Here is a 26,546-nt window from a genome sequence, read left to right on the forward strand (position 1 = left end):
CCCCAGGGCTTATGATTAACGTACACTTACTGACATTTATAGGTCTCAATGAAAAGATAACAGTGATTTAGACTATTTACATGACGCACATTCTCTTTGAGGTTTAACCTTGAGCATGAGGAGAATGTAACTGTGCCGCAAAGGCCATTGGCCACATCCACACGAAGACAGTTTTCCCTATCCAATTTCAGCATTCACTAATACATTATTAAAATCATGTTAACCTTAGTTAATGCATTGTGAACTAACATGAACAAACTGTAAACAGCTGGATTTTTTTATTAAATAATATTAACAAAGATTAACTAATACTAAACAGAGGTGTTGTTCATGGTTAATTCAAAATAATGTTAACAAATACAACTTTATTGTAAAGGTTTACCATATGGCTCTACGCACGGAAACTCATTTTTAGATTTATCCAATCTGGGACCCGGTTTCAAAAAATAAAAGGCTCCCAAAAAAATCTGGCTCCCAAAATGCTGGATCCATGTGGACGAAATGCAGAAACGATACAAAATGTTTTACATATAAAGCTAAAAGTGTCTCCATGTGGACGGGTCTCATTGAACTTGAATGAATGAATCTGTTTGTAATACATTTTTAAATTATTATTTTTTTAATTAGCAAGGACACATTGATCAAAAACATAATAAAGATATACAATTGTACAACATTTTTTTCTCTCAAATAAATGCTGTTCTTTTGAACATTCTGCTAATCATACGATACTGAAAAAGTATTTTGGCTTCCACAAAAATATTAATCAACGAAGTTCAAAGCACCAAACCAACATATTAGACAGATTTCTGAAGGATTGCATGACACAGAAGTCTTAAGTAATGGCTTCTAAAATTCAGCGTTTCCATCACAGGAATACATTTAATCTTAAAATATACCAAGAGAGTAATTTTATACCTTACAACTAATCTTTGATCACCAGCAATGACCAATGACTGTGAAAAAAAAAGGAATGCATTCATGCCTTAAAATAGCTTGAATGTAACTCTACCCTCTCTTCATTTAGTATATGCGGATTTGTCAAACTGTCCTCCAAAAAAATATGACTCTATAGGTCGTTTTTCAAGCACATTATTATGACCTATATTTATGTTTTAAAGTCATGCGCCCTCTAGCTGGCGTAAAAATAATGACAGTGTCGCTTTACATCTGATGTCATGAAATGACATATGACTGTCATTACCAATCAAAATGCGTGTTCATTTTAATGCAATATGTGGACTTTTTACCCCCTTTTGTCCTAATTCCATTTAGCAAAAATTTTGATTTTAATTTACAACTACACCCACCCCATCCCTAAACCTACCCAGTGATTTATAGTGAATACCCACTTTATGAGCACAATTAATTAGTTATTAATTAGTTACTTAATTAATTAAAATATTGTTGATAAGCGCGCAACTTTAGTAAATATGGGTCGTATTTCAAGGAAGTGACAAATAACCTAGGCGTATTGGTTGGAGGACATGTTGGGATTTGTGCATTTGCAAATGAGCCACACCAACTCGTCTACAAGTTGATGTATCAGAATGGTAATGTGTTTTATGTATCGCTCTCTACAATGTCAGACACATAACGGTAATTAATATGATTTGCCTTTTGCTTGACTAAATTATCAAACAGCTAATAATGTGTTGCTAATGTTACACAAACCATATTCCTGTTCGCCATCTCAGAGTCAGCTACCTTATAAAAAGTGTGTGTGAGTGTGTGTGTGTGTGTGTGTGTGTGTGTGTGTGTGTGTGTGTGTGTGTGTGTGTGTTTGTGTGTGTGTGTGTGTGGGGGGGGAGTTGTTAAAACAAAATGTGTGTTATTTTGGCACGGTTGCCTGCGAAAATTCGCACTCATGGGTCTATATATAACAGAATAGTCGCTGCAACTCGCAAATAAAACACGGACTTGGCAACACAGTGCAGTTGACCTCTGTTGACATTTGAAAACTAACGTAATGCGGTGATTCGTTGCTCTGACTGGTTGTTGGTCTATCCAATTGAGGTCTTTCCTGGTCCGGTTGAAACACGCCACATAATCAAATCCCAATGGAGCAGTTTCAGACTCATATTCTGACTAGAATTGAGTATGACCACGTCAGGCCACAATATTGCCATTTCAACTTTGGTAAGCATAATAGACTTCTTTACATTAAAATGTATTACTGACCCCAATATGTTCAATGTGTTTTGAGCACTTTTAATTTGTTGATCCAATAAATCAAATTTGTTTTATTTATGGTCAGAAGGCGACAGTGAGAGCTACAAAGACACAGACGAATACATGTATGAATAGATGGATGAATACAGAGAGAGAGAGAGAGAGAGAGAGAGAGAGAGAGAGAGAGAGAGAGAGAGAGAGAGAGAGAGAGAGAGAGAGAGAGAGAGAGAAGAGCCTATCCCATCTGTTTGAGAGAGCTGTGTTCTGGCTTTGGCTACACTATGCTCATCCTCAGCCTTTGAGGCATTAACCGCACAGAGCCCTTGACACGCCTCTCCATCTCTTTAATTATTAAGCATTTATCTCGGTATATCCCTCAGGCGCGCCTTATCGCAGGTGAGGAGGTGCACCAAGCAACCCATGGCATCATGGGAGATTCTGAGAGCGGGCAGATTAAGAAGGAGGAGCACCTGCCAAAAGGCTTTCTGCGGAATTTGCTCACTGAAGTTTGCAGAAATTCCTGCAATGCTTCACATGTTCGCTGCTTTAAGTGTAAACTCAGGTGTGTGAGAGCATGTACGTTTGCTAGAGTGCACACACACACGCATGCATTTATAGAAATGTTCTGCTAAAGACTGACTCGCAATCTTTTAGGAACTTGCACGCCTGATTTTTTTAAATCGTAAGTGGGATGCCTCAAAATGGTGGCTGACTATACACTGGATGATTCTGGTGGTGTGCAGATTACAGAAGGCTTCCTGCAGCCCCCAGGCTTAGCCAGGGATTTGTTCGCCAAGCATGGAGCTTCAGTCTAGCATTCTACGTCAAAAGTTTCTATTTATACGAGCATGCCAGCTTGTGTTTGTGCGTGTTTGACATAGGAAAATAAATCACGTGTACTTATTTTTTTTTTTAGATAAGTTACTCTTTCAACTCTGAGTGACAAATTAAGTTGAATATCCCCATAAATCTTTTCAAACGGATCAATTTCAAACCGAACAAAAGCTAGAACCATAAACGGATAAAATCTGGCCATATAAACATGATTTATGTAGTCAGTAGGCGAGGAATACATTAAGTAAATGCTGGGTCAAGAAAGGTTATTGTAAAATCATATCATTCATATATTTGAATCACTTCTAATACATAATAAAAATACCAATATAGGTGATGTAGTAGCTTCCCCTCAGTAAGCCCTCTGAGGTTTTATCATTATTGCTATCATCTTTCATTACGTTTATTCACACTGGGTCACACTGATAGAAATAAGTCCCTTTGATATACTGCTGCGAAAACAGGACAAAAAAAAAGAGCTTGTTTCTTACAAAGACGCTATTGTGCTTGTATGACCTGCGTTGTCATTTAAATACTAAAAGTTTGCTTATAATAAATGTATTTAAAATGACAATTTTCTTAAATGGCTGTAAAAAATCTATTATAAATGCAATTAGGCACAGGTATCTGTTTGTTTCTTTTAAAGCTAATTACATCAGGCACGAATGTAATTAGAGCAAAAGCAAAGCCATTTAAAACAGCAGTAAAAGCAGAGAGAATGCTTGTAGCCGTATGGTATTTACTCAGCACTATGTCCAGGCTGTTATCGAGAACTCCCTAAAGGCATGTCTTTGGTTGGAATGCATTAACAACAGAAGCAATAACAGTTTCAGCTAAAGAGAAACACAATACAAATAAACATTGTAATCTAGCTCTAATTCCCCCGCTGCCGCGGAGAGGGAAGGGAATAGGAAGGAGATATCTTGACAGCTGTCTTGAAATTAACCCAAACAATTGTAGGGAATAGTCCCTAATTTGCTCTCATTTTAGACCACAGAAGTTTTTAAAGCACTCCAAAGGCTGCCATTTTGAGGCTATTGACTTCTCTATAAAACTTTGAAGGACATTATATAGGGGCAAAGAAGAAAGGCCAGACTAATTACTGTAAATGACTGGTCACCACACACAAGCTTATAAATGATTAGGGGGCCATGATGGACACAGACCAATCTGGCCAGAATGCTGGGGTTACACCCCTACTCTTCTTCCGAAGGACATCCTGGGATTTTTTTTTTGTGACCAAAGAGAGTCAGGACCTCAGTTTAACGTCTCATCTGAAGGACGGATAGGCTTGAGAACATATGCAGTCTATTATCCTTTTAATAATCTTAAATCCTTTTAAACATTTTTACACTAAAATATCCAGTGTGTTGTAAATATATATATGAATTGTGTTAATTTACAGATATATATTCTGGTTGTAAAATGAGCACAACTTTTTCTTTGGTATTCAAGGAAAATCTTAAGGTGTATCTTAGCAATTAAAACAGAAAATACAAATAGTTTTTCACAGCCCTGGAAATTTCAACAAATCTCTCTTTTTGAACATTTGCCCCAAAATAGCCTTGATGCGACCTTAACAATTCTGCACACAAAGGGCCTCCTTCATAGGCTTTGACTCCTGTGTTACATAGGATGAAGGTTTCTTAAAATGAGACCAAACTTATGTCTTTATTCCAAAGCATTCTTGAATTGCAACCATTTACGTTTGGATAGTGTATTTTCATGTATATTTTCAAAAAGGGAGATGACAGTTAACAGGTTAAGGGGCGGTCTCATTTGTGAAATTTCATTGCCGATTTTAAACGGTGTAGACTCTAGAGACACACAAAGCATACCTCATAATTCACTTTCAAACCAAGCGGTTTTCCTCTGGTCTGCATGGGAAAATCTTTTGCTTACTGAAATGACTGGATTTCATCTATAAAAAAAATATGCTAAACAACAGAAAATGTACATCATACCAGACATTGTTTGTTTATGGTATAAAATGCTTGCCTTTATCCGCTCAGATAAATGTATGTTCATAGCATCTTGAAAAAGGCTACACTGTTTTTGCCAGCATGGAACATGTAACCTACCAGATCTCCCAGTTGGACGTTTGTGCAAGAAGTGACCAGCTTTTGAATTGTCTAGCACAACCTAGGGGTTAGTAAAAAGAGAGAAAAAAAAGGTAAGCAACTGTCCCATGTTAACCATAAAATGTCACATTTTACAATGCTCCGGGCTGCATGTCATTTAATCTGCTCATTCATCATATCAGACCCATTTAGGAAAGCCTGAGAGGGTTGAGTGAAACATTATGGAAAGTGCAGTTTGCATCCTCAAAACTGTTCTGTTTTTTAAGCCATTATGATTAGAGACCATGTGTGTTCAGTGAATAGCCAAGGCCGAGGAGACTTATGCCTGGGTGAGTCTGTAGCTCTCCAGTACTTACACTCCAAGTTGCAGCAGACAGCATGGAACCCCGAAGGAAATGTGGATGGTTTCTTTCAAATGTGGTCAGGCATGGATGTTCCAGTCTCGATCTTCATTTCCACAGGTCACCAACTCCAGGACAAGGACAAAAACCTTAAAGGACCATTGAATCTCAACTGCATTCATTTCCTACACCACACAGTCAATGGCTGTGCTCTAAAACACAGTGAGCTTTTTTGTTGTCTACTACAGGCCGTTGCCTATTAACTGAAATTAACCCTCATAAATACTAATTTCATACTACACTGTAAAAAAATATTTAAAATTAAGTTACCTGGTTGCCTTAAAATTGTGGTTAATTTAAATTACATTTTTTAGTTAATACAAGGAATAAATTCTTAATACATTTTTAAGAATCGACAACTTTTATTCAAATATTATTCAAATATTTAAGCATATTGGAAATATGCCAAATTGAAATATGCTGCATTGAAATATGCCAAAATGTGCTATTTTCATGATTTATCACATTTTTTATGTGGTTCAGATTAAATAATATTCAGAATTTCTATTTTCTAAACCAATTTCCTTCACTGTATCAACTAAATGTTTTATTTCAATAAACTCAAAATTTCAAGGCAACCAGGTTACTTACTTTTTTAAGTTAAACCAACAATATATATTTTTTTTACAGTGTACTCATACTCACATAGTATGATCTACATATACATACAGCAACTCTGTGCATTATACAAATATCACTCTTTATGCAAAGTGCACAGCGCGTCTAGCTAATATGCATAAAAATGAATAGCACCAGTGTTGCTATTGTTAACTAACACTAAAACTTCAAAATCTTGGAAATTGTTTATTGCTAGCTTATGTTAAACAATGTTAACAAATTAAACCTTATTGTATAGTGTTACCATTATAATCAACATTTCTCTTCAGAATTTTTTTACTAAGCTTGTTGCATTTTACATTATGGACAGGGTTGCCGTGTCTGTGCAACAAAAGTAGCTCAATGGCCAGTCAAAAGTAGCGGGCAGCTGAATTATCCACTGAATTCAAATGTCTGGGGCAGAGGTGGACAGTAACTAAGTACATTTACTTGAATACTGTACTCAAGTACACTTTTTGAGTATCTGTACTTTACTTAGCTATTAATTTTTCTGGAAACGTATGACTTTAACTTCACTACATTTGAAAGACAAATATCGTAATTTTTACTCCACTACATTTCTATCAAGGTCGTTGAAGACAAAAGTCTGTAGCAGCTTTGAAAGTCAGTAGATGATTATTTTTCTTCTTTAAAAGGTGTTTGTGTTTTTGCAGAAAGCCTATCAGAAATCACTTGTGTAGATTCATGTTAAGTTTAATGATTCCCCAGCATTTTTTGAACACTAATCAGTTTTTAGCAAAATGGAAAAAGACGGATGTCGAAATGCAAATTTTGTCGAGTATTCCCATATAAAAAAGTTGATTATGTCTTAAGTTCAGTTGGGAGAATATCAGATGTGTATCAGTGTATTGGATCTGTGCATTCTGTCCTAAAGTGACAGCAGCTTTGTAAAGAGATTTGTAACTTTAATAAAATTATTTAAATTAGTTTAAGCTAGTCGTATGCTAGTTTGTCAGATGGAGCATCACTGACTGGCTTAAACCATGATGCCATAGTGTGCATTTATACAACAATAATACAATCATGTGTTGACGTAAAAAAAATTTTTTAATTGAAAATAAATTATTAAATTGATACTTAAGTACTTTTGAAAACAAATACTTATGTACTTTTACTTAATAAAAAATCTGTTTTTACAACTTTCACTTGTAATGGAGTAATATTTGACCTGTAGTACTTTTACTATTACTCAAGTAATGAAGTTAAGTGTACTTTGTCCACCTCTGGTCTGGGGGGTGTTGGATTGCTGAAATCGTACATACGGGGTGGAAATCAACCCACTGGATTTTTTTTTTTTTTAACCTGTGGCAATAACTTAAAAGTTGGAAAATCGCACAGGAAAACCGCAAACTTGGTAACTCTGATTATGGGAAGTAATAGTGCAAGTAATAGTGCCAAAATAATTCCACTAGTAGAATAAAATTAAAAAACTAAAACGTCTTAAAATGCTGCATATGTACAGTTGGCAGCTCACTAGGTTTTGGAGCACAGCCTTGTCTTGTATAACTATCATAGACTATGAAAGTGTTACTTAACACAAATATGTGCTGTATGCTTTAAAAAAAGCAGAGTCCAAATGGATTAAACTTTAATATTGGGACACTTTTATTTACAGAAGAAAAATTACACTGGATTACAAGAATTCCACAAGTACATCTGGGCGTATGGAGTGCTCCCTTTAGGCTGCTGAAAAGAAATGGGCAACATTCCACAATGTTCTATTGCACTGAATGTGGAGAGCCTGGTGTTTATGAAATACAGTGCTGAAATAATGCAAAACAAATTTTGTTTTTTGGAGAAATTTTCTGGGCCAAACCAAAGTGAATATGTTTAACATGAAGATGGACATCAAGACTTCTTTCTTGGTAAAATGAGCATGCGTCTAAGGAGTATGCCATTTCCACCCTTATTATTGCAACACTACGATCCTAATTGCCAGTAGACCTCTGATCTCCCATATAACCAAATATTCCTTCCTTAAATTATCCCAAAATGGCATTTACCAAAATTTGATTACCAAAACAGCTAACTGTATAGCTAAAACCGGTGTGATGCATCTAAATCCACCTTCATGGCCACCCATCCCATTTTTTTACCTTTACATCGCTAGCCAATTTCATCATAATTTGTCATCAGTTATGTGCGATGCTAAGACAGAACCTGGAATGAATCATATTTTCCCTGTTGTGAAATGCTCCAAAGAAATAACAAGTATATACATCAGCACACTTTAATAGATATTTTTTTTTATTATATTTGCCTAATCCTTATTTTTATTTATGACTTGGCAACCTCTACTTTCTTTACTCCACTCTTTATCTTTCAACACTCCATGCTCGCTATCACACGCATCCAAACACACCCTCGCAACAACACGTCCATGCTCAGACGCACACATACACACTTTCACACGCTTACAAAGGAAAATCACTTTCTTTTTTTAGTTTTTGAAATATCTCAACAAGAAAGTTTGACACATACGATGCTCCTCTGATTATGATGAAAGAAAAGGGTTGAAAACAAGGACATTTTCATCCACAAAAACACCTGTAATCTATGAGTAATTCATTTTTCAGGCCGAGTTGGGCCTGTGTCAGTGCTCAATACCGGGACCACCCTTGTACCATTTACTCAGTTTAGGGTCAAGTTTGGTTGATCCTTGCTTTGCTATTGAGAATTCAGGAATTTCTTCACATTTGGGTGAGACATATAGTGGGCTAGAAAGGCTAGAAAGTAAATAACATTACCCAAACAGTTACCCAAAACTACAACACGGACCGCAAAAAGAGGTGGTGGATTTCCACGCGCTTAATTTCGAGTGACGCATTAAGAAGCAATGTTTTTTTGCGTAGCTACACTGGAAAAGTGCAATTCGGCCAGATTCCAAACAAAGAGGGAATGAGAGAGCAAGAGAAAATGTGAAGCTTACGGCATAGACCCAACCTCTTCAAGTAACAAAGAATCAGACTCAAAGCAACAGCAAAGCCTTGAAAAACAAAACCCAAAACAAGCGAGAACAAGCACAAATAAACAGGAGCCTGTCTGTTGAGCGGCAACCTCTGAAAAATGTTTCACAAAGCAGTTATCACGTGGCCTCTTCTGATACCCCGACAAGGAGTCTCTAACAAACGATCTTACAATTGGTTGGCGTGTTCTTGCTTGTATTCTCATTAGTTTGCTTGCTATTGGTCTCTGGGTGGCTCACTTTGCATGTTTTTTAGAGGACAGCAGGGCCTCTATTACGCTTTACTGTCCTCCTGTGTCATGTGTCGGCTGTTGTCACCGTGAACTTTGATTTCGATCGTGTCTGGTTTCAGAGTCTCCTTGCCGTTTTCCTCTTTCAGCGGCAATTTCCTGTCAAAAGAGAAGAAAGGTGCACAGGTGCGCAGTGGTCAGTTTGACAGAGTGGTCAAAAACACATTTTCAATTAACAATAAGACATTGCAGTTCCCCTGAGGCGGAAATTGAGACTTAAGGCTCTTTTGCAGACCAGAGTTCATATGGTGCCGCAGTTCAGTTTTTTTGGTTTGTTTTATGAACCTTATTTACAGATGAGAAGCTTGAAAAGGGGACTTTGGGTAAGGTTTGAGCCATGTATTATTCATGACATGAGCAATATTGTGGAAACAGGACTTTTGAGGAACAGCATTTACTATACAGTATGTTTGAATTTAATGCATATTTGCTTAATAATTTATTACTTTCTTTCAAAGAATAAAAAATATTACTGACCCCAAAATTTTCAACGGAATTGTCAGTTTAAAAACTTCTTCTGTCAAAAGTCTTGTGTCATCACAAAAATTCTGTCATCATTTATTCACTTTCATGTTCATCAAAACCTTGATAAAGTTTTAAATCTTTTTATCCATACATTTAAAGTCAGTGGAGTCCAAAACAACACTGGAACCCCTCTATCTTTTTTTCTAGTTATCTTTCTTTGTGATCCACAGATAATAACAGAAAAAAAGAAAATAAAAAAAGCCTAAATTCATAGTTTGGAATGTCATGAAGGTTATGCTGCATTCCAGGCAGGCTTTTGAGCCCGTACGTTACGACTTCAAACCACAACTCACGACATTGTAGCGTTCACGTTCTCTCTAGCGTCACGCCAAATTGCCTGAGAGCAAGGAATTGTGGTAGCTAGATGTAAACAAAGCATGGCGGACTGTACGCTTATTATTTACAATCATTTCTATCACCAAAGGTGCTTACTCCTAGCCTGACAAGCCAGACCCACATCAAGATGTTTGGTCTGGAAACTCACCATAGACAGGGCTCAATCCGAGGGGCGGGATAAACGGTTGTCTTTCAAACTCCCTCTGCACGCGATAGGATAGCGCTACACCAACCAGAGCAACGAAGGTGACGCAGAGCTCGCTGACTGATTAAACATTCGCCGTATCCGGTCGGCTAAACTCTGAACACATCTTCACTTTTTAAGAATGACTTCAGTGCCGCTGTTTGTTCTTTTCTCAGAGAAAAGCTTAACTCCAAGTCTTCCAGAGTCGTGGTCAAAGTTGATTCGAAAGACCGCCGCTGTTCGCCAGTTTCTGTGTTTACTAGAAGCACGCAAACGCAACTCGGCCGTCGTCATTATGGCCCCGCCCACTGACTCTATACACAATTTGATTGGGCCGTCCAGATTTTGAGGAACACAGCTCAGAATTGTATTGAGAGTTCCTAGACGACATGTGCGGGCAAATTAAATTTGCTGCCGCTAGAGTGCGTCTAGATTTCTAGGCTAGCTTACTCCTTGCTTATTTGAGGAAAACGGAGGAGAAAAAATGGCGCATAAGGTAAGGGAAGCTGTTATAGCTTTGTTATTTGTATATTTGGAAATGCATTTGGCATTAATTTATTCTTGCACTCAATGGACTGAAAACTAGCTAATGCTAGAAAAGCTGCTGATAATGCATAACATAACAGATAAATACATAAGAGCAATACCATATTTTAATAAACAATTTGGTTTTTAATGTATGACTTTCATAAACACTGCATCCTTAGGGGCTGCCATTGTTGTTTCAGGGGCTATGTCACATCAGAACTCCTAACTGGGAGTACATCGATCTAGTACAAGGTCACAGGTTTGACTGCCGTTCCACTGCACTTTTTCATGAGTAGAAGGTTGGAAAAACACTGGTTATGAGTAAATTAGTAAATGTTGAAATACTTGTCATTTCTAGGGTGAAATAAACTAAATTAACTAGGAATAAATTAGCATCATAAAAAATTTTCAAAGAAAAATAATGTCTGTCTTTGCAATCTTTAATTAAAATGTAACACATTTTCTCTTTTGTAAAAAAACAAAAGTGTGTTTTTTTTCAACAGTGAGTCATATTATGTCAGGAGAGGGAGTCATCTGCCGGGCTCTGCGTTGGCTCAGTGCAGAATTGCTATTCAGTGGGAGTCAGCGTGCTTTCAGTAGTTTTTATATTTCAATTTATCCCCGCCATGGTAAATTATTGTGTCCAGCCTGTCAGGACATCGAGTCCACAGGTTTCCTAACAAAAAGAAAAAGTTAGGAAACTTTCCTGGGTGGCGTTTTGTGCTGTTAAAGAGACAGGACTTCACTTTTGCATCTGCTTAGAAAAACGCGGTGGTGTGTAGTGTTCACTTTAGACCGGAGGATTATCATTCCGATGATATGAGGTAGTTCAACATTGTAACACTCATGTAAAGCATGATTAAATGAATAAACATCCACACACAATGCTTCTTTGCCGTTGTTATGTAAATCAGTTTCAACACTGATAAATTCAAAGTATGTTCTATACATTGACTTACTGGGGACTCTAACCTGCAATATTCCCTTTAAGACTACCTATCAAATACGGGTAAAAAAAAATCCCAGTGGATGAAATCAAGCCCCATTTCTATCTGGTTTCACTTGAGAATATTTTACATCACATTTTGCTAAAATTAATTTCAACATATATGTTTAAAATGTAAATTTTCTGGGGGTTATTTGTGTAACCCTCTTGGGCAATAAAGTGAGCATTAGGCCCTGTGATGGATTGGTTTCTAAGGCAACTGTGTGGCTCTTCATCACATGGGATTACATTGCAAAGGAACCAGCCTCTGTTCACTGGGATCATCATCATTCTAATAATGTTACTAAAGTGTAGGCTGGGGCCTTTGGGAGGGTATGGTGCATAACAGATTAATATCAAAAGGGTCTTACAAAGCCATGCTGCTTGGTATCAAAGCTGAAGACAATCACTGCCCTTAATCTCTTTGACCCACACTGTGTCAGGTTTATGTTCAGTCTTCTAAGTTGCCCTGGGACAGAGAGTGTCATCGCCTCGGAGCCTGAGCTCGGCGAGTCTGGCCAGGTCCGAAGCCCCTCAACACGGACTGCTGCCGAGGGAGTGCTTGTGAAGTTCAAAGGCTGGGAGAAAAGCCCCGGCCACAACTCCACCTTAGTGGATGCGATTACTATAGCCTCTGGAAAATTTTTAATCATTTGGAGGTGTTTGAGGAAATAATACAGCTCCCTACAATAATCTCCCTACTCCAATGGTTCCACCTAGCCCTGACTCTCCTGTTTCCCTGATGGTTCTGGCCATCCTCATGTCATTTACGTTCCCTCCCACCTCCTCTGACAGCCAGTTCCTCAGCCCCTCTTCATCTCATACACAAGGTCCTTCAGGCAACCAGCTCCACTTAGTCCAGAGGATCCCCTGGCTCTGACTCTGAACCCATCACTCCACCACGGCCTATTGACCTATCGGTATCACATGAAACCATCATCCTGATGACACCACCGGGCTTCCTTGGCCTAGCGTTGTTTCAACATTGTTCCTTGTTCTGCCCACATCTTCGGCTCTGTTTGGCTTCATCTCCTTTGATTTGATGAATTCTATTCACATGTTATGATTCCTGTGTATTAATACTCCCTGTTTGGTCCAGTTCTTTTGTCTAGTGCCATGTATGGCTCTGTCTACACCTGGTATTAAGACGAGTTTTGGTCAGTTGGATCATAAGTGGATGAGGCTAAATACAGGTGTAAACATGTCTAAAATGGTCTAAAATGTTTCCACTTTCGACTACTTTCGGATGTAGTAAAAACACATTTGACTGAATGGCTTTCGTAAACACTCATGTGGTTAAATGTGTTCAAACAGCTGCAAAAGACCGCATATTCTCCGCCTACTGACTTACTGGGTAAACATTTTGGGAATTGCTCTTGCCAGATGGGATTTAAACTTTGTCGGCTGGAGACCCAAGTTTGGTTTGAAGAGGAAAAACGTACCAAGCACCATGTTCTCTCACCACATGGTCTTGCATCTATCAGAGCAGAAATGAAAGCTGCTGCTTTCCCGTTGTCTCCAGGCACGTTCATATGTACAATTGCACAAGCTTATTTTGTCCAATAGATTGAAAGAAAAACACATACATTTATCCAACAATAGATTACCCCCTCTAAGAAATCAGACAGAAGTGGTAAAAGTGGACAAAAGAGACAGATTAAAACACCAGGTTTAAACAGGAATGTGTCTACCTTGTTTACTTTTGATCCAACCAACCAAAACGCATCTGACAGGTGTAAACAGGGCCTATATGTAACGTGGTTGTTTTCCTGTTCTCTTGTACTCTTATGCCCATTTGATTTTTTGGATTGTTGGATTAAAGCATGCTAGTATTATATTCTCCTGCTTCCTGTGGTTTGTGTGTTGTATATCATGATACAGTGGCAATGCAGATCAGTCACCCTGCAAACCAGGTGACAAAGTCTACACAGGATGTCAGGAACTGTAAAGGCAAAACATACAATTCAAAACAACAATAAACCACAGACTGCATAAGTCAAATGAGTGATTTACAGTTATCAGTTACAGTTACTGATAAGCCTGTACTCAAAGTACTCCTTTGACGTACATGCTCCATAAATGATTTATTTTTACTGCTGCTGTTATTGCAGCTCTATCACACCTTTATTTTTCTGCCTAACTTGAGGACTTTGTATTGCAGCATGGTTTACTGTCAAATTAAAACAAATAGTTTAGGTTACATTTTATTTTGATGGTCCATGTTGCACATTCTGTTGACTATGAGTAACACTGCACCTACATGTCTACTAAGTAGAATATAAGTGTACAGGTAGGGTAAGAATAAGTTGACTTGTAGATACTTTGTAGTTATGCCTGGAATCTTATCGCAATCTCCAAGTGAGACTTGAACCCGGGTCTGCCTGCATGAGAGTCGGGCGCTCTAACAAGGAGGGTTAAAGGGTTAGTTCACCCAAAAATGAAATTTCCTTCATTAATGACTCAATGTCGTTCCACACCCGTAAGACCTCTGTTCATCCTTGGAACACAGTTTAAGATATTTCAGATTTAGTCGGAGAGCTTTTTGTCCTATGAATGTAAGTGTATGCCCACTTGCTGTCCACGTCCAGAAGGTAATGAAAACATCATCAAAGTAGTCCATATGTGGCATCAATTGGTTAGTTAGACTCTTTTAAGCGTCGACAATAGATTTTGGTCCAAAAATAACAAAAAATATGACTTTATTCAGCATTTTCTTCTCTTTCGCATTTGTTTTCAAACCTCAAATAAAGAATCAAACGGTCGCGAATCAGCAGATTGATCCGTGATTCATATCGCCAATGTCACGTGATTTCAGCAGTTTGCCAGTTTGATACGTGATTCAAATCTTGAATTATGACCTCTTGATTCTTTATTTGAGGAACACGTAAGAGAAGACAATGCTGAATAATTTTTGTTATTTTTGGACCAAAATGTATTGTCGACGCTTCAAAAGAGTCCAACTAACCAACTGATGCCACATATGGACTACTTTGATGATGTTTTCATTACCTTCTGGACGTGGACAGCAAGTGGGCATACACTTACATTCAAAGGACAGAAAGGCCTCGAACTAAATCTATAATATCTACTGTGTTCCGAGGATGAACAGGGGTCTTACGGGTGTGGAATGACATTGGGGTGAGTCATAACTTTGTCTATGTTTAGGATGGGAATCCAAGTCTTTAACAGTGTAAAAAGCTCAGTATGCATGAAACAGCATTTCACCCCCCCCCCCCTTTAAAAAAGGGATTCTGCTTAAAATTTTCTATTTTCTTGGGATAAAAACATTTGCTAAATTAATAAATGCAATTAACTGATGAAAAAGAGATACTCACAGGTAGGCAGCTTTCCCCTCCTCTAGCTCTTTGCTCTTGCCGCTTGTGGCTGTCTTTTTACTGCAGAGCTTGCGGGTGATGCACATGAGCAGGCCGCACTGGCGCAGGAAGAAGCAGCTGATGTCCACTAGCACGAGCAGCAGCAGCAGGCCAGCTAACCCCAGCCCAACCACTGTGCCCAGGCCTAGGCCGCTGAACAGCGAATCTGCTGAGACAGGATGTATACATAAGCATCAACGACACATACACTCCTTTATGGGACCCTTTATTCATGACAAATAAAAAGGAATGCTGCACTTAGAATGTGCTGAAATGGGGTTATTAGCATTATTGTTTGCTTTACATTTAACCGAAGGGGCATGAACAGGCATAATGGTTTTTAACCCCATTGAGAAGACAGCATATGCGTGTTAGGTATGTTTTGAAGCATGGTGGCTGGTATGAGCTGTTTTAGGCTGGTCCTTAGTTGGCCAGGAGCTGATTTAAGCATGTCCTGAGATGGTAATACGCTGGTCCTGAGCTGGAGCAATTTCTTAGGACCAGCTTAAACCAACTCATGAACCAGCTTATAAACCTGCTGCCATGCTTCAGCTAACCAGCATATTCAGTTTTCTCAACAGGAAAAATATAAATTAAATCATTCATTAAACACAATAAAATAAACGCAACAACACAATAAATATATCATTATCATGTAGTTTAAGTTTGCTTTAAGAACTTCAAAGTGATGCAACTTTGTGACATTGACAAGACTTTGCATGAGGAAATGAGGTTGTCTGAGAAGCTATTCGGGGGGAAACATCTATTTTAAAGGAACATTCTGGGCAGTACTGTTGCCCTAAACACATCAATCACACATGCTATTGAAAGTAGCATCGCCATTAGCAAAAGCATCCCAGAAGTCTGTTGTGTGATCTGGACACAGTGACAGGGCATCAGAGTGAGAAAGGCGACACATGATAGATGAGAGAAGGACAGCGGGCATACTAAACAGAAAAGACCATTGAACAATTCAGTAGTTGTCTGATTTTTTTATTCATTTATTCACATCTCAACCAAGAGTGTAGATTTGGTTCTACCATTTGGGGAGACATTTAAATTTAACATAAAAACAATGCTATGTTTCATTTGTTAACATAAGTTAACATAAACACACAATGAACAATACCTTTACAGCATTTATTAATCTAAGTCAAAGGTATTTCAATAAATACTTCAATAATACAAAATATATTGCTCATTGTTTATGTTAGCTAAAGTATAATGTTAACAAATGAAACCTTAGTAAAGTGTTATAAAAAAAACTAAAACATTATGGAGGGAACTCCTGGAAATGTTTATAACCGTCCTTTTTCAAATCGACGATCATGACCTCAAAACTTCAGATTATAAAGATCATTTGACCATCATGATCTACTGATCATTTACAAATGTCACCATGCAACTATATCTATGAACGAGTTGCATTTAAAGACCTCAGATTTATTGACCCTGGTAGTTTTACTTTTGATACATTGAGCGCATGACCAACTCCACTGTGACTTATCGGCCAACGCATCTGTTTTTCAACATCTTGTGCCGTGCTCTTCTTGAGAAATGTGTCCACGCTCCTATAGCTGATTTGTTGTTGATTTATAACGTCATTAGAAGCTCAATTTAGCATCTCGTTAATATCACTTATCCTGAAGTTCCACAAATGGGCGTGATCCATCCGCATCTGAGTTCTACGCACTCAATTAATTAAGTAAGAACGGTGATTGAGACTCAGCAATGGGAAGCAATAACTCAAGCTCGATTGATTGTGTCTGGACGGCACCCTCACTCTGAAGGAGGTCTGTGGGTGGGCTCAGCAGATGATTGACAGGGTAATGAAGCTTGTAATCATGTGTGGGGCTTAATGGCCATGTCACGCTGATACATGAGTAAGTAGGGCTTAAACAGATCCACGGTTTTCTAGTTTGGGAACACTTTTATATGGAAAACTTCCAGCATGAAGTACAGGATATAGAGGCATTCGAGACCCTGCTAATGCACTCTCTTCAAGGTTGAAGTACTGTATATACCTCAGCCTTTGAGCGGCACTGCTTAATCATTCAAACACTTACCTCTGCACTTACGACACCAATAAATGCTGAAAGCTGCAGACAGAACGGGGTCTAAAAATAGATGTCAGTCAAATCAGAGTAAATCTGTTATGAGGGGACTTCAGATTATAGCAAAATACCATGGACAACCTTACATCATGCAAAGTTCAGTAAATGTTTGCCAAATGCATCTGATGTGCTATGACAGTCATTGCACTAATAGTATAAATACTTTTTGGCAACAAAAAAATGTTGTTCATTTCAAATGATTTCATCAATCCCAACTTTTCCAGACACACACACACAATCCAATTAGTTCCTGATGAAAAAAAAAAAAAAAAAATCAAGCCCTTTCCTGTTTTTTTGACTGAATATTCAATTTGACTCTGCAATGATTTACAAAAGTAAATAGGTTTGTGAATGCATTTAATGTTAAATGTCACATGGAGTCAGGGAGAAGAGTCAATCCAGAGAAATCTGTTCCAAATATTATGGTAAAATTCAGTGAAATTGTGCTCTTCAATCCTGACTAACCAAATGTTTTTCCAAACTCATAAATAGCCAAGCTAACGTTTGCCAAATGTGTTTGACGTGCCATGAAAGAACATCCATATTTTTGTTACCAAGCTTCTAAATGGCCAAAGTGCCCCTTCTAGCTCACATGAAATGCCACTTTTATAGCTTTCTGGCTTGTATTAAGTGGATACATTGAGCTGACCAGTGACAGTTTGGTCCTTTTTACTAATCAACCCATAAAACCCCAAAGAGCACTCCATAAAATCCGACAGTTTTCTTATCTCCAGGCTGAATGGCTTCCTTCTAAAGTCCTGGGGTAATTTAAAGCTTTGGCTATTATAGAAAAGGTCTTGAGTTTTAAGACTCCTCCTCCTCCCCTCACCCTATGCTGGCCCAGCAACCTCTGCACTACCTACACAGAGGACACAAGCCAAGCATGACTCCATAATGACGGTTTAAAGACTCTGATGCTCATTAAGACGCTATGCTTGACGAGCAGAAGGGACCCTCTAGCCGTTAAATGATTAATAGACCGATTGCCGTCAGGATAGCCATTATCAGTGCCAAAGATGTCTTTGCGCAGCATGAGGTTGGACTGATGGGTCAGAACAAATTAAATGGGTGTCAAGTGACAGCAATTAAACGTTGCTTTTCCATACTTTTAATAGAATTTGCTATGACACTTGTAGCGTATCTGGGAAAATTAACATTATCGTAACCATTTCATTGGTTGGGCAGGAACGGTCAATACGAATTTTACACTTAAATGGAGGATCTGAAATAATTTTTGCTGAATTTTGTTGTTCTATTTGTTTCAATAAACATTCTTTTTTTCAACACAACAAATTTGAAAGTCCATATTACAATTCTCAGAAGAACATTTCAAATGTTTTTGTCCATATAATGCAAGTGAATGGTCTAAATAACATTGAATCCCATATATCTTTTGTTACATTTTTAAAACACTTAATTTGTGAGGGTATAGACCCCCACCACAATGTATTCTCTCTCCTTGTACTAAATACACATTGTTTGTTGAGTTGTTTAAGGAAATATCTGATACCTTCTGATTTATGATTTCATACACCTGGCTTTAGAATAAATGGCTGTACTTTGGCTTGCAGAAGCAAAAAAACCTTATTTATGGGTGGTGTGATCAGCTGTAATGGACAGCAGTAAAACAACAGGTCCATTTTCATTTGCCAGAATCTTTTCCAGCTGGAACAGTCAACAAAGGGCCATTCTAATCTTATAAGAAGTCAAGCCACATTAGAAAATAAAGGCCTTAATGGACTGGGTTTCAGACCCTTTCTTTTAACGAGAACAATATTGAGGTTTCTGACATACCCATAAATGAAATGCAATGTTCTATTGCCGTGTAATGAGAGAATGGAGAGGGCAGCACATAGGGATGATCAAGATTAATGGTCTCCATTGACTGAAATTCCATTGATTTGAGATTGTCTTAATTAGGTCAGGTATGCCGTCAGGGTATGAAAACCTCTCAACTTTTTTTTTTTTATAATAAAAATTTAAACTGCCACACATTATGAGATCCTATAATTGTGATTATGTGCTGTAAACACACAATACAATGCATGTTTGTTACTTAGAAAAAACAAAACACAAAAAAACACAAAACCTAAATAATAAAATGATTTGTTGACAAGAGATGATCAGAGACAGATCTATAAACCTAAGATCACCTTAGATATCCGTTTTCATTATTTCAGTTAAAAATAATAAACCAAAAAAAGGTTTATTTAATATTTTTTTTTTACTTTCCGTGATTGTTTTACTGGCCAATGTTACATTTGAGCTATTCGCTGTGCAGTATAAGGATTGAGATAATCCTCCATTGACAGCTATGCTACTAGCACTGTGAGGCTTCCAAAAGTTCATGTTAAACTGTAAATCCACATGAATTGAACGGTTCAGTCCAAATTTTCAGAAGAGACCTGATCGCTTTAATCGCTTTAGTCTTTTATTTACATTTAAACATTGATCATTGGTCATAACATAAAACCTGCTTCACACAAGAACAAACCTCATTGGTTCAAACGTGCCGCGTAACGCATTAGAATGAACCTCACTGGATCTCGCATATCAACCAGACATTGGGCTTCCGTTTGCCACAGCTGATGTGTGAGTTGATTAATGCTATATTTGAATAAAAGCTAAATTCAACCAGTTCATTATATAAAGCAATCGTGTCTCTTCAGAAAATTTGGACTAAACCGCTCAATTTATATGGATTCGTTTTACGGTCTCTTTATGAACTTTTTGAAGCGTCACAGTGGTAGTTGCGTAGATGTCAACGGAGGGACAGAAAGCTCTCAGATTTCATCAAAAAGTGTTGTGTTCAGAAGATGAACGAAAGCCTTATGAATTGACATGAGGGTCAGTAATTAATGACAGAATCTTTATTTTGGGTGAATTATAGTCATGATTTCCTGTTAGGAATCTGAGCTCAGAGGCTGTAGTTATTACATCAGAATTTATTTAAAATTCAGAGTTTATTTGAGAAATTCTGACAAATACTTCTACATTGCGTTTGACATGAATTCATATAGATTCTTCAAACATGTTGCATCAGAATAGCACAGAATACCGATATGGACTTCACATTTCATGGATCTCAAAATGCACTCTTCAGATAACAGAAAATAAATAAGCTTCTGACAACAACACACCGTTTCATCAAATCAGGATTGCAATACAGTATCCATACAGTCAAGAAAGTGAAGTATATCCATTCTTACTATTTTAAAACACACACTACTGTTCAAAAGTTTAAGGTCAGAAAGATTTGTTTTAAATTAAACAAAAATACTTTTATTCAGCAAGTCAATAAACTGACCAAAGGCTACTATTTTAAATAAATGCTGTTCTATTGAAATTTATATTTAAAGAATCCTAAAAAAAGTAACACGTATGGTTACTACAAAAGTATTAAGCAGCGCAACAGTTTTTTACCTTGATGATAAGAAATATGCTCGAGCAGAAAATCAGCACATTAGAATGATTGAAGTAATGACTGCTGAAAATTCATTTTTGCCATTACAGGAATACATTATATTTTAAAATATATTAAATTAGAAAAAAGATTTTATATACACATACAGTCACACCTAAACGTATTCAGACACCTTCAGCATTTTCTCACATTACCACAGTTTATTCGCTATAGTTTAGAAAAGGGTAAACTGTGACAAGTGTCAGATCAAATTCTTGATAATGTCAGATAACTTTGATAGAAAGAAATGCAATGTATAACAATCAACCAATCAGCTGCTAAGTACACAATTAGATAATACGATTAGCAAGCAATGCTTCATTTTGTTCAGTCTGTAATGTAAACGGTCGAATTAGCAAAACACACTTAAGCAAAACATGGTCAAGTCAAAGTGTTTGAATAATTTTGGTCCCAATTTTTTTCAACAAATTTTACTGCTAGTCGACTGTATGAATCATTTTTGGATATAATATGTCACAGTTTACTAAATTTTGCTATCCTCACTTAAAAAATGATCTGGTGTCTGAATATATATTTTTTTGACTATCTCTCTCTCTCTCTCTCTCTCTCTCTCTCTCTCTCTCTCTCTCTCTCTCTCTCTCTCTCTCTCTCTCTCTCTCTCTCTCTATACATAAATATATATGTGTGTATGTATGTATATATACAGGTCCTTCTAAAAAAATTAGCATATTGTGATAAAGTTCATTATTTTCCATAATGTAATGATAAAAATTAAAATTTCATATATTTTAGATTCATTGCACACCAACTGAAATATTTCAGGTCTTTTAGTGTTTTAATACTGATGATTTTGCCATATAGCTCATGAAAACCCCAAATTCTGAATCTCAAAAAATTAGCATATCATGAAAAGGGTCTCTAAACGAGCTATTAACCTAATCATCTGAATCAACTAATTAACTCTAAACACCTGCAAAAGAAAAAGAGTTAAATATTTCAGTGGGTGTGAAATGAATCTAAAATATATGAAAGTTTATTTTTTATCATTACATTATGGAAATTAATGAACTTTATCACAATATGCTATTTTTTTGAAAAAATAAATAATTTTTTTTTTATAATTTTTTCAAAAAAATAGCATATTGTGATAAAGTTCATTATTTTCCATAATGTAATGATAAAAAAAGAAACTTTCATATATATATATATATATATATATATATATATATATATATATATATATATATATATATATATATATATATATATATATATATATATATATATATATGCAAAAGCCTCTAAGTCCGTCTGACGTTTTTTTTTTAAATTAGCATTTTTGTCAGGCTCCTATGTTCTACGAAGTAGGTACTTCTGGTCCTTCTGAATGGATTTAGTGGGTTTGAAGTGACAATATTTGATGAACATACACTATGTGCAGAGAGAATTCACTCATTATCGTTATCTCATCTTTGACCGAGGTGGCGTTTAGAGGCTTTTGCATTAAAAGTCTTCATATAAAGATTACACACACAGAAAAATAGGGTGTCAAAATTGTACTTTTAGTGGTACAGCAGCTTGTCGCTGGGGCAGCACCCTTTAAAGAACAACGTTGTACCATTTTTACCACAAAAAGGTTCATAGTAGTACCTTAAGGTACGCATTTGTACTAATATGCACCTTTTAGGAGTAAAAAAGGTACAAAGATGTCCTTTTAAGGGTACTGCCCCAGCGACAAGCTAAAGGTACAATTTTGACACCCTATTTTTCTGTGTGCACCATAAGGGACTATCAAATTTTAAAAATCCTACCGACCTAAACTCTTGAACGCTCACCTGATTTTATTCCTACAATGACACTGAAGAATGACTGTTAGCTTAATTCACTGTATTCACAACTCCTTCATGGCAGCAACATTCTACACAAATATTCATATTCACAGACAGCACACGATTCCAGTCACTAATGTTCTTTCTCATCAACACTGAGAATGTACAACCAAGTGGCATGACAACGTCTCTGCCAGAGGTGTACCCAGATAATGAAAATTAATGTGCATTATATTTTGACTGTGAGGGAGAAACCTTGTTTCTCACATTACGGGTAACAGAAAGTTGGCCAGCTTGATTTATGATACCAGTGTTTAAAAGTCATATCAATTTGAAATCCTACTTGACTCCATTTAATGAGTGCTGCGTTCTATATCTTTGTGTGCGTGTATCAGCAATATCATTAAATGCATTCTCTCAAGCGATGCAACTGCTGACATTTCCCATAGTCATAATAAACCAAAACAAAAGAGCCTGTGGATGCACAGAAGATAGAAAAGCCCTAATGCTGGCGGCTTATACTGTGTCTTTTGTAAACACCAGCAAAAAGGAGCTCATTAAACATAAAACTAAGGGTCAGATCGCTACTGTTACGGGTAAAGAACAAATTCACTCTCTTTTCCTTTGTGTCAATAATATGCAAGACCTTTAGGGTTTAAAAAAAAAAGAAGAAGTTTGGAATGGAGGGCTCGGACAATAAATGAACACCAGCAGATTCTGATGAGGAGCAATGAACCGGCATGGCTAGGGGTCAGCGAGCCACTGGTGCGGGTTAAATAAAGTCCCTGGCTCAGTCTTTTGGGCTCATTCCAGGCAAGGTAAAGATGGAGTAATGTCAACACAGACACAAGCACAGCAACAGTGACAAAGAAGCTCCGAAGACGGTCACCGTATGGACGGGCTGCACATGGGGACGTCCACGTCCGGCTGGAGGGGGCTCGCAACACTGATCTGCAATGAGATGGAGGGGAGAGGGAGCGGGAAGGAAGGGGGAAAGACATACAGTAGGTGTGTGGAGCCAGCAAAGGAAGCAGGACGGTTACACACGTGAGAGAATGAAAAGCAGTTTATTCACAACACAAGAGCGTTGGGTTAACGGGATGATTACAGGAGTGGAAATTACATTATTTAAGTGCAGGCCAGGAAATAAAACAGGGGTGAATGTGACAAAAATGTTGACATATGAGTGAGGAGAGATTAAGTAGTCCAAAGCAGTGTCCATGGGAAAGGTTTGTTTGATTGAAAGGATCGCAGAGTGTTTATAGGCACACAGAAAAGGAAGTTTAGTGGCAGTTCATTGCAAAACAAAAAGCCCAGCGATTTGCGATGTGGCCCAGAATGCAATGCATAATTCATTAGGTGGGAATTGGAGAACAGGATTGTTTAGAGTGAAACAACGAGACGAAGCACAATAGAATTATAAATAAGAGCATGGGCCAGTGGGGACGGAGTGGTGCAGGTGGAGAGGGAGAGAAAAAGGAAAGGATGAGGAGTTGGGAGAGAATATACAAATGACATCGAATTAACAAGGTAAATCCAAGCTGCTGAGGAGCAGTGCTGTCAACACACACACGCGCATACACACACGCAAGCACACACACACGCACACACACTCACAATCAGGTGTACAGCTATGTATGCACTGACACTGCATTTAGGAATACTTCCCTTATAATTGACAAGTCCAGACAAAATCAATCAATCAATCAATCAATCTATCTATCTATCTATCTATCTATCTATCTATCTATCTATCTATCTATCTATCTATCTATCTATCTATCTATCTATCTATCTATATATCTATCTATCTATCTATCTATCTATCTATCTATCTATCTATCTATCTATCTATCTATCTATCTATCTATCTATCTATCTATCTATCTATCTATCTATCTATCTATCTATCTATCTATCCATCCATCCATCCATCCATCCATCCATCCATCCATCCATCCATCCATCCATCCATCCATCCATCCATCCATCCATCCATCCATCTATTTATCTGAGTACATGTCCCTGCAACTTAATGAAATAGCTTGCAGGTACACTTTTGTGTTTGTGATTTGTGTCCCCTAATATAAATCCACTCATGTACAGCTGCAATTTTGCTTGGTTCATTAAAACAAACATTGTTATTAGAGCAGGTATGAGCCTGAGACCTCACGCACTCAAAGCAAAACACTTACATCGACACCATTATGTACCGTATTTATCCTCTATTGCGAACATCTATCATACTGTATGACAAATTCCCAGGATCAACAGTGACAGGAAGTTAAAAATAAAACAAATCCACAACTTGCTGTATAAAGAGAATTTGGAATGGAATGTGTTTTGGTTTATTTCATGATCATATTGCATTCAGTAGACTTTATAAATAAATAGACTAAACATATTGTAGATATATCTGGGAAATTTGCAAATGCCCTTCTAAGAAAAATGTCTTGTACTTCGTGTCACAGCCAAAGCGTATCAGCAAAGGATGTGAACTGTATGTGCCTTTGTTAGGTGGATATTAATATGTATCTCTTGAAAGCCATGTTTATGTCATATATGACAGCTGATAGTATGAAAACACATAGCTACAGTTTTCAGACATATTGATATATATATATATATTAGGGGTGTAACGATACGCGTATTCGTATTGAACCGTTCGGTACGAGGCTTTCGGTTCGGTACGCGGTACGCATTATGTACCGAACGGTTCTTGGACTAATTAATTAGATTTGGAAAATAAAAAAGTGTGTGAAATATAATAATATGCGTTCAACAAGGTAGCCCAATAACCAAAACGACATAACAGCCAATGCCCCTGACACCGCCGAAGTGAAAGAAAAAAAAAAAAACACCATATGTTAGGCTGCTCAGTCAGGTGCTCGCTTACTCAGTAGGCTACGCGCTGAATGCTCGTGGCAAAATGGCTATTGCGTTTAACAAACCAGAAATAGAAGATCCTCCAATAACCAACAGGTCTGGTGTTTGGGTGAACTTTGGATTCTTTGTAAGCGATGGTGTTGGCAAGAGCGATGGATTAAAAAACAAGGGTATGTCGCATTTGCTGATGGTACAGCAGCGGGAATAATTTATGTCATGTCAATCAACTCATTTACGCCGACACCAAGACGATAAAAAGGAGAAACAGCCACAAACTATCCCACAAACTATCCCCGCAGCATTTAGACAGACATTTCCAACTTATTCAAATGGCAAAAGACATCACCGCGGCGAGTGGTCATTTATAGCCGCGGATATGAGACCTTACGCCCGTTTCACACATACTCCGTCTGCAGTGCGTGTGCGGTGCGTATTTTTTTCAGTACCCATGTTAGCGGATGACAGCTACACTGCACGCGGATGCTGTCCGTGTCCGTTCCAGGAGCGTTGCGTCTGCAGCAGTGCACGGATCGTTTTCGTACCGAGTCTATTTTTTGCTGCGCTGCGCTGCTGCATTAAAGTGATAGAACATTGTTCGCATTAAAATAAACATGTACTGACGCGAAAATCTAGTAATTTCATCACAGATGCATATCATTTAAAATATACTCTTGTTTCAAAGTCAACACATGGCTTTTTTTTCTCAAGTAAAGCAACAAAACGACACCTTACCTGGCATTAGGTAAAAAAAATGTGCCATAATGGATAGCACTCGTAGTAATTTCTTGGAGGTGAAAAGCAAAGTTCTTTTTGACCTGCAGGACTTCTTTTAAAAGGGTGTAAAAACGAAAGAAAAACGAGAGTCTTTTTGAATAGACTATTGTAAGTTTCTAATTTAAAATGTTTGTGATTTAAGGCTATAAACTATGTTTAAATGTTTTGCCACTTGTGTGAGCTAAATCTAAAGTATATAAATATGAATAAATGAATTTAATAAAAT

The 26,546-nt window shown here is 37.4% G+C and overlaps 1 protein-coding gene across 4 annotated transcripts in view; it reads right to left on the reverse strand.

Annotated features, from left to right (window-relative positions):
- Positions 1-9,073: 9,073 nt before the first annotated feature.
- Positions 9,074-26,546, reverse strand: part of ncam2 (neural cell adhesion molecule 2) — a 266,655-nt gene continuing 249,182 nt past the window's right edge. For 2 of the 4 annotated variants that reach the window (XM_067444203.1, XM_067444205.1), the window contains 2 exons: positions 15,255-15,462; positions 9,074-9,460 (listed from right to left, as the gene is read on the reverse strand). In XM_067444203.1, coding sequence (XP_067300304.1) covers positions 9,346-9,460; positions 15,255-15,462 — 323 coding nt within the window. In that variant the 3' untranslated portion in view covers positions 9,074-9,345. Of the gene's footprint in view, positions 9,461-15,254; positions 15,463-22,701; positions 23,612-26,546 lie in introns of those variants that run through there. The other 2 variants (XM_067444204.1, XM_067444206.1) reach the window with 2 other exon arrangements.

The sequence above is a fragment of the Pseudorasbora parva genome, chromosome 5 (assembly GCF_024679245.1).
Source record: "Pseudorasbora parva isolate DD20220531a chromosome 5, ASM2467924v1, whole genome shotgun sequence".
Lineage (NCBI taxonomy): Eukaryota > Metazoa > Chordata > Actinopteri > Cypriniformes > Gobionidae > Pseudorasbora > Pseudorasbora parva.